This window comes from Polyergus mexicanus, unplaced genomic scaffold (genome assembly GCF_030449975.1).
Source record: "Polyergus mexicanus isolate NDT 795.1 unplaced genomic scaffold, iyPolMexi1.0 SCAF_4, whole genome shotgun sequence".
NCBI classification, from domain to species: Eukaryota; Metazoa; Arthropoda; class Insecta; order Hymenoptera; family Formicidae; genus Polyergus; species Polyergus mexicanus.
The window spans coordinates 3,665,914-3,675,797 of record NW_027223324.1 but is presented as its reverse complement, the minus strand read 5'-3'; the positions used below and the strand labels follow the sequence as shown (position 1 = coordinate 3,675,797).

Sequence of the window (9,884 nt, the reverse complement as noted above, 5' to 3'; positions counted from 1 at the left end):
TTAATTCAAATATAAACTCCATCAATATTTTTTTATTTTTTTTTATCTTGTAGAAAATGCCTTTTTGGAATAAGTTTAGATTTTTAGAATCGTGGAAATGTTTTTTTAACTTTGTCATCGCTGTAATCGAGCATTATCGGTGAGAAATGTAGGCCCATAAGAATCAATTAATATTTTATGCTGTATTTTCATTTCTCCAATGTGCTAACGATAGTTTTCTGCTATTATAATAGCTCTGACCGATATAAAAATGAATATCTAATTACTTCTGTCATATTCCCACACACCATTGTCAACAACGTGAGTCGTCAAAAAAACAAAATTATTGAAGTCAATGTTGTACTTGTGTTTTCGTTAACGTGTATCGTTCTCTCTACAATCGCTTTGTCTAAATTGCAATATGCTTACATCTTGAAAGAATTAAAACAAACTTTTCAAGAAAGCTTTGTAGAAGCAAAACGATCAAATTATATGCAACTTTATGCAACGCAAAGCAATAAAGACTGAAGCAGTGATACGAATATTTCCAGTCTGCGAAAATTCGACATTTTACACGCACCAATTTAATATCGTTTAATTCTAAGACACGCGACGCAAATTACTTATGCATAAATACCCCAATTTATGAACACATCGTGTAAATCACAATTGAACTTGTTTCCCAATTAACGATAATCGATTAAAATTTTGCGCAGCGCTCGCGTGTAACAAATATAAGATAATACTTCTCACATTTTCCCTGGTATGCGACAAAAATTAATTATATTCATAAATATTAAATCGAGAGTATGATTTTCTCGATTGTTACGGATTCTAACGCCAAGTCTGTACAATACTGATTTGTATATTCTTGTATGTTACAATGTGTTTAAACCGAAAAGTTGGAATGTATTAGAATGAGTTTTCAAGAAGAAACTAGTTGGAATGCGCGATAAGTTTGATTCGACGTGCTGGGAATACTGTTGTGAATCATAAATTACAGGATCCCGAAGAGAATATATATATACATACATCTAGGAACATATATACAAACGCATGCGCCTCTCTCTGTCTCAGGAATATATTATATATATATGTATATATTCACAGTGCTCATACGCGAACATTCATATAAATATCTGGAATAAACATATTTACACAAAAGAAAGAGATTGTATGTTACACGATAATCTACGCGCGTGCTTCTTGCGCAATGACAATTTGCATTTACGTCTCACTAAGAATTCTCTCGATGAAGCACAGCGTTCCGTTCACTATAATCTCTACTCTATAAAAAAACACAAAACAGATATAATACAAGGCGAGAAAGGAGACAATTTTCGCAAATTTTCAAACTCTCGTAAGAGCAGATAAATTGTTCCAAGTTAATAATTTTTAATCGTACTTACGATGGCAAAGTCTCTATTTATAAATATACTTTATATATATATATAATATATATATAATACATGCGCGTGAAAATTCAAGAACTCGGAACCTACCTCCGCTAATCTTGCGTCATTAGTAGCGTCAATAGAGCTAGCTATTTTCGTTGCAACTTGCATTCCGTTGACGATTCAAAGCTGTATAATTTCATTCTTCTATATTTTCTATCGTATAACCGTAATTACGTTTCGTCATATATCCAATCAATCCCGAGAATACAATTCCGAGAAATTCAACTCGTCAACGAGCACTCTGTCTGTTCTTGTGACATGAGTAGATGAAATAACGCTTCCTCTGCTCGTAAGGAAGGAATGATCGACGAATAAGACGCTACAAAAGAGAGCTGCAGGAATCGAAAGCGACGACAATATCGATTGTGACTTTGAGATCAATTTCGTATGCGTTACAGCATGGAAATTACATCGATTTTGATAAGTTTCGGTTCCTAACTGTGTATCTACAAATTTTACCTGGAGTTAATCGATTGTTTAACTCATTCGTTTCATCTGTCTTTCTCAAATAAAATAGAAAATAATCCTTTGCACTCCGTTAAATATTGATTCATACGCAAGTATTCTTCATACGTTATATGTCAATTCTACATTACTCTCTCTTATTTATATTTATAATTAAAATTATCTTTTATACACTAATTTATTCAATATTGCAATTATTTGTCTCTACTTAATATTATAATAAATAGAAATATATTATAATAAATTGTAAATTATAATATTATAATTATAATAAATAATAAAAATAAATTATTATAGAATTCTAAAATTCTTAAAGCAGATTTCATTGGTACTACGGGAGCGCAAAGGATTATTCAAAGTACAATTTGGTAAAGCTAATTTTTTAGTCTCAATTTGTAGAAATGATCTCGAACCAGGAACATCCGTTGCACGAGGAGGAGAAGACCTTGCGTCGAGGAAGCATGTAAATTACAATTTGGGATAAAATTAATGTCTTAACGTCTCATGATGTCCTCTATACTAAAGCCGAGTTTCGGCGCGATTGTGCCGCTCCTTTGAATCGGCAGGAGGCTACTCATCCGCTCCGTCATCTGTCTGACCTCTGTGGATATGATTCTCGAATCCGAGGACACCGACGCCTCGACCCTGAGATCCTGTGGAACCTCCGAGTGCGTCAAAAGATGCGTCTTCAGATTACTCCTTTGATTGAAGCTGCGCCCGCAGATGGAGCATTTGTGCGGCGACTCTTCCATGTGCAGGATCTTGTGCACCGCCAAAGTCCTACTCTGGCAGAATCCTTTCCCGCACTCGTTGCACTTGAACGGCTTTTCCTTGCTATGTATATATCTAAAATTAAAAACATCTTTGAGCCATAGTTGCAGATCCGAGCTGAGATATCCATATGTATTGTTTTGTGATAGAGTTTAAAAATTAATCAGACCGATACACTGTAAAAAAATTTAACTGAAACTTCAGACGAAATGTCTGTAGCTCTTTTGCAGAATCCTGTCTGAATTTTCAAATACATTTTAATTTTCAGACAAACACTTCTGAACTTTAAACAAAACGATTCTGATGATTCTGAAGACAGATTGTTTGAAATTTCTTTTAGACAACCAGATCTAAAAATTCAGACATATTTTTGGCTGTATTTTTAGAAAATTTTTTACAGTGTACGATACGCGAGTTTTCACATCTCTCAATTCTCATGTCCGTTCAATAAATAAGTTACAAAAGAGTCTTCGCCAAGCATTAATTTCATAAATATCATTGCTCTTTTATTTTAATTCGAAAACTGTTCTCTTTTATAATGCTTGATGATTCCGATATTATCTCCTCGATAATTGTGATTAATATCAATTTTTCCAGACTGTTTACGCGCGAATCGCGATGAGTTATTGATGATAGAAGCAAATTGAAATTTCCTGTTCTCACGAATGCGAATGATACAAAGCGCGTCGATATTGATAAATAATGCATATCATCTGTGTATTGATATCTTTACAAAATTCTTATAAATGCAGAGAATCTAATTAAAAGTTCTCAAAAATAACATTGTCGATACGAACTGACTGCCGACAAAGAAACTTGGCTTCCATTTGTATAAAAATTTCGCTTACGATTAACAAAAAATCACCAGCAATATATGTGTAATCCAGAATTTTATTTCAAACAGAATAAATTAAACAATATTCAGTAAAAAAAAAAAATATGATTACATTTTTATATTTGATTTTACTTGTCAAATTTATAAGACAAATAAATTCGATCATTGATTTATGCTTTTAACATTTGTTCCGCGTTTTGTAATTTATGCAAAAAAATAAAGGTCTCGGAGAGATATTAGTCTCGAAAAAAATGTACCGAATATGTCTATCGTTGCGACATGTTTCAAAATTAAAACAGGATCCTTTTCCGATATCTCCTCATTTGCGCAATTTATCTCGATACTACTCCTAATAGCTCCATTGATCATTAGATTTGGTTCATAGGCCATATATTCATAATAATGAAAAAATAAAAATTCAATTTATGAGTAATAGCCAGATGTTAGACAATGATTACAAAAGAAAAAAAAATGCTTACCTATTCGATGAGCAAAATCAAATATATTTCTTCACTTCAGAAACATTTTTTTTCAGAAAGCTTTTATAAACTTGTAAAAATATAAAAATACATGCTCTGTTTCATGAAAATTTCGATGTGTATGGATTTTTCTTACATCTCAAAATATATATATATCATTTACGCGTAATTATATAAATTCATTACTCGTGAAATTTCTCCAGATGATACGCTTAGTCGTCAACGGGAGTTTTTCGTTGAAACGTCTGCTGTCATTCGACGCACAATTTTCGAAATATGTAAGGAAGATTGTAAAGATCCGTATAATGTATTTAATGGAGGTCACGAGAATACATGTAAAAAAAAGAAACGAACTTGGAAAGATCCTAACGGGACGTTATCCGAAGACATTTTCAATAGCGAGTTTCCAATTTCCACAATAAACTTCAAGAGAACAGTTAGAGAGCTTTTTGGAATTTTCTCAAATACCGTGTAACGCGTGGCATTTATTTTATTGACACAATAATAATAAACAGATTTCCACGTTGTTTATAATTTTGATTGTATATACATATAATTTTACTTATTCTTACATTCTATAAAATCTAATGATTTGATGATTTAATTCTCTCTCTCTCTCTCTCTCTCTCTCACATTTAATTCTCTTCTTTTCAATAGACTTTTCAATAAACTAAAATAGATGAAATAAGATGAAATTTTATGTGACATTTTTGTCACGGCATTATCACAGAATTTAAGTCGATAAGCCACCGATTACTATAGCATTATATAATTTTTCTATGATTTGTATTTTTTCGCTTACTTAAATTAGCTCCAGTCTCGTAAACTTTTTTTTTTTTTGACATGTGATACCGTCACTAAAGAGCTAGAAACATAAATTTTGGAAATACTTGCCGGTGGTCCCTCAGATGATCCTGCCTGCGAAAGGCCTTCCCGCATATGTCGCACGAGTATGGTCGCTCGTCGGTGTGCGTCCTTTCGTGGATAAGCAGATTATAGCTCTTGGTGAACTGTCGATTGCAAAATTTGCAGATGAACTGTTTCTTGGGTCTTTGACCCGGTGATCTTCGTGCGAGGAACGACGGTGGCGGTGGCGGCACCGGAATCAGACTCTGATGAGGCTGATGATAATAAAGGTGCGGACGAGTTTGAGGACAGCAACCCCTAGCGGCCAATAGAGCCGCACCTCTGAGCCAATTGTCCAGCAAAGCGGCCTGATAACCACCGACGTTTTGATGCGTTGCTTGGACATGTTGTTGGTGCTGGAGATATCTGCCGGTAGCGAAATGCTGAGACCTGTTCCATCTTGAAAATGGTACATGCTGCTGCTGCTGTTGCTGCTGTTGCTGCTGCTGCTGCTGCTGCTGTTGGTGGTGGTGGTGGTGCTGTTGCTGCTGCTGCTGTTGCTGTTGCTGCTGTTGATGATGATGATGATGCATCGATCTGTCAACGATCGGAGGCGTCTGCGGTGGCGTCAGCGGTTCCGTCTTCGTCTCCATCTGTCACGAAACAGATGGATTCCCCCCTACTCTCGAATGATAAAACGATCAAGAAGGCTACAATCGGCACTGGGGAAAAATCGTCACTTCGGGAACGATGAATTGACGCCTCGCTCGCGTCGAGACACATAAGATCGATGAACTTCGGATGGAGAACAAGCTCGAGGAGCGTCGCACGAGAGAGAAGCGGCAGAGATTTGAAAAGAAAAGAAAAAGAAAAAAGAGAGCAACGAGATATTGATACGAGAGTCTGAGCAATACTAAGACTCAATCGGGTTCCCCGAGAGTCGCCGTTCACCTGGCGTCGACAACGACGCCGCCGCCAACACGGTGGCTCCTCCTACCTCTTGGATACCCGTCGGTTGGCGGCTCGACTTCCACAGGGGCGGAGCTTCCGGGTCACGGTGACTCGGGGCGTCCCGACGCTATATCTCCCAGTGGACCAAAACTACAGTCTCCCGCTGCCGTCTCGTCACGCCGTCGTCGCATAAGACGGGGGATACCGGGTATAAACTCGGAGCAATCAGGCTGAAAGACACGACACGCATGAATAAATGCGTATGTACATTTGTACACGCGTCGTCGGTGTGTCGGTTCACGCGTGATTGAATGAGCGTCAAACGATTACTACGCGTTGTAAATGGTCGTAAGCAATTTTCCCTGAAAGATCGATTGTATCCCGAATTCCATATTTTAGATGACGATAGGTCATCTCTTCTCTTAAACTGAATCAGTGAAACTGTCACTGACTAAAGTAACGACAAGACTTTCAGTGAAAACATTCACATCTTGCTCCTCCGTCTTATGTTTCACTTTTGACAGTAAGATTTCACTGAAAAATCAGCTGTCACCGTTAACTAATTCTTCTCTCATTGTCAATAAAATTTCACTGTTTGCAGTGAATATTTACTGAGTTATACTTTTAACTGAGACTGCTATCAGTAATAATTTACCGATTCCATTTAAAAAAGTATATCGAAAAAATAGCAAAATTAAATATATGTATATAAAGTTCTGTACTAAACGGACAGAAAAAAAGAAAGAGAAAATATTTTTGAAAAAAATAAAAGACATTTTTTTTTCATAACAAAATATATTCTATATCATTAACTATATTTCAAAAAATAATTTGAGTTTAAAGTTTGTATTGATTCTGGAAAATCGCGTATCGCGTATTGTGTAGCACTTATTGACAATTTTGACAAGAAAAAAACATTACCATTCGCAATAAAAATTTTCACGTATATTAACAAAACTAATAAACATTTGCGCAAAACTTGATTTAAATCCACTTATTCATTTAAAAATTATTTACTAAAATAAAGCAAAATACATATAGTAATTCAAAATCTTCCTGTAAATAATTCATTTTTTTTGTTTCTTGCAGTTGATTTCAGGAAGTACAATATTTGCGACAAAAACTTTTTCTCATAAATTAGGAAAAATATTATAATTAAAACTATTTTCTTTTACGAAGACGTTAAAAATCATATTATTTTTCGATACTTTAATTCTTTTTATAATCCAGAGATTGATTTATTCGATTTTCCAAACAGTATAGATGTTAGAAATATGTTTGTTTTTTTATTTATTTTTGACAGCTTTTTGCTACTATTGTATAGCCAAAATATCCTTAATGGACCGATGACAATCTTTATCGCGTCAAATTCTACACGCAGATAAAGTTACGCGTTGCCGTATATGACCCTCAATATATACGCGAAAATCGAGGTAATTCCGCTATTACAAACTCCATTGCAATGAACGAACGAACATATTTCCAGGATGGTGTATCGAGTAATCGACTCACGCAAATTTTCATGCAAGCCAACCACAGGGTTAACGGGCGCGAAACCATCCCTACCGTAGAGAAGATAGAGAGATATTACATATATATATCATGGACCATATATTATTATAAACAATATAGCGTCACTGGTATCATGTTTTTTAATCGAAGTAAAAATTTATTTCTCTATTCCCTCCCCACTCCAAAAAAATCTCACATTAATTTTATAATTTCTTAAATGGAATCAGAGTGTATTATTACTGAAAAGCACACAATGAATAGTCATAATCTCATTTATAAGTACATAAATTTCACTGCAAATCAGTGAAATATCATTGAAAGAATCAGTTAGCAATATAGTAACTGTTTAACTCGAGAAAAAATAAACTTATATAATTATACAGGATCATATATACATATATGGATATATATAATCGCGCGGCAAATTTCGGATATAATTATATATAGCCAATACATGATCTTATTATCTCTCCATTTTTTCTCGGGAAGTGTTTAGACGCGTGCGACTACATTATTTCGTCGTACAGTATACAAGACCGCTAATTGGGACAAGCATTCGTTTTGCTCTTAACGGCCCACAATCCATCTTCTTCCTCCTCTCCCGATATTCTTTCCAACGAACGGTCCGGTAATCTCATTATACGTTAACGATGTGGCGCAGCATGATATTTAGGATATCGATGCTACCGATACATTCACCACAAATTTACATCAATGTCGAGGAAGATAAATCTTTATATTAAGCAGTATTAATGAGAACAAACCGATGGAGCTCGTTTGGTAAACGGTTAATCTTTACGATATTTGCAGCGTTGTCGTCATCATCGCCTTCAAAAATTATCGGAGCGACGTTGAAGTTCGAGAAATTCTTATTAAAAGATAACAATATCGAGATAACATTTACTAAATTTATATCGCTTTCATTTTTTTTTTTAAATCTGTCCATATGTCTAACAGTTAGAATTATAAATGTCTGAATGTCTCTTAGTGATAGATAATATTATATCATTATACGAGACAAATAAAACTCAAAATTAGATGAAATATATATATATATTAGATATAAAGAATACATATTTTACACGCAACATTAAAAGCTTATTATTAATTAAAAAAAAAAAAAGTTTTGTCTCCAGTATAAAGACTTACTCGAACGATGGTTGGTTAAAAAAAAAAAAAAGTGATTTCGGGGTAATCGATAGAGAAAGTCGATGATTATAGCGCGAGGCGAGATACCGTAGACATTATATCGGTAACAATACGTGGTAAAGATTATCTTATCGATTTATCGATTTACGACAGCGTAGACAGCGCGACACCGTCGGAGAAACGCGAATTGAGAAAGATTTTGATTGATCGACGCGCATTATTTATAGTATTTATGTTTTACATCTACCGACATACTTTATCCACTTGTACATTCCTCGATAATTTAAGGTCGGATTTTTTCTTCGACATGAATCGCCCGTATATGAGTTTATAATCGTTGAAGGAAAATTAGAAAAAACATTTTTAGATTAGCGGAAAATAAACTCTGCATATGATATTACAGCTTCATTTTTATATACACATTGGAAGATTAATTTTCTATTCGCGAATCGCGAAATGAAGAATCGCCCTTTCACGAATCAGTACATGAAAGTGGCACACGAGACAACCTCGATAGTATGCTCTTAAACGCACGTTTATCTTTAACCAAAAGATATTTCTGAGATATTCGGACGTGATTTCAATTCTATTCTCGTTGCCCGTAAATTTTTTCTATGCGCATGAAAAAAAAAGAAAATGCACGCGATATTTTACCGATCGCTTTTCGCTTGGAACGTCATCTTGCACAAAAGAGTAATATCTCGTAATCGTTATCGTTTCTCGATCACGCTATAGAGATAGGATGAAGGGTGAATTGAGGGTAAAAGGAAGAGTGAGCGAGAGAGAGAGAGAGAGAGAGAGAGGGGGGTGGGTGGGAGGGGGAAGTAGAGGGAGAGACGACTCTTCGAAACCTGTCTCGTATAATTCCACAAAATGTTTAGCATACAAAGACAAATATAATGGTCGCCGAGATGAGGTTGCGACGAGATCACGAGCCCCGGGCGGGGATGGTTAATTCAGTTTCAAGCTCCATCAGGCAGGCGGATCCCCTCGCCCCCTTCGCACACTCTCGTCACCCCCGAAGCGTCTTTGTACGTCGCCGTCATCCATCTATCTCACTCGTTTCCCCCCTCTTTCTCCTCTCTCACACTTTCTCTCTCTCTCTCTCTCTCTCTCTCTCTCTCTCTATCTCTATTTCTCTCTGCGTTCTGCCACCCTTTGCAAAACTATGCAGGCAGGTACCGGAACTACCAAATGGAATATGTACTTGCTAGAATATACGCTAATACGTCAAATTAAAATCCCGTTAGAGCGGGAGTTTATATACGTTCCAAACTTTTTCCTTTCTTGTTGGTTTTAATAGGAAAATAGTAAGAAACTCCAAATTATTTCTTTTGGGGAAACGTCCTATTTATGTTAATTAATATTTATATAATGTTAACTAATATTTATATAATAATTGTTATATATATTAATACACACACAGAGACATACATCCAT

The 9,884-nt window shown here is 35.3% G+C and overlaps 1 protein-coding gene across 1 annotated transcript; it reads right to left on the bottom strand.

Annotated features, from left to right (window-relative positions):
- Positions 1 to 2,238: 2,238 nt before the first annotated feature.
- On the bottom strand, positions 2,239 to 6,220 carry Odd (odd skipped). Its single transcript, XM_070294304.1, has 2 exons — positions 4,881 to 6,220; positions 2,239 to 2,747 (listed from the first exon to the last, which is right to left on the bottom strand). The coding sequence occupies exons 1-2, from the start codon at positions 5,483 to 5,485 to the stop codon at positions 2,396 to 2,398; spliced, it is 957 nt and encodes a 318-aa protein (XP_070150405.1). The 5' UTR covers positions 5,486 to 6,220; the 3' UTR covers positions 2,239 to 2,395.
- Between the last annotated feature and the right edge of the window lie 3,664 nt (positions 6,221 to 9,884).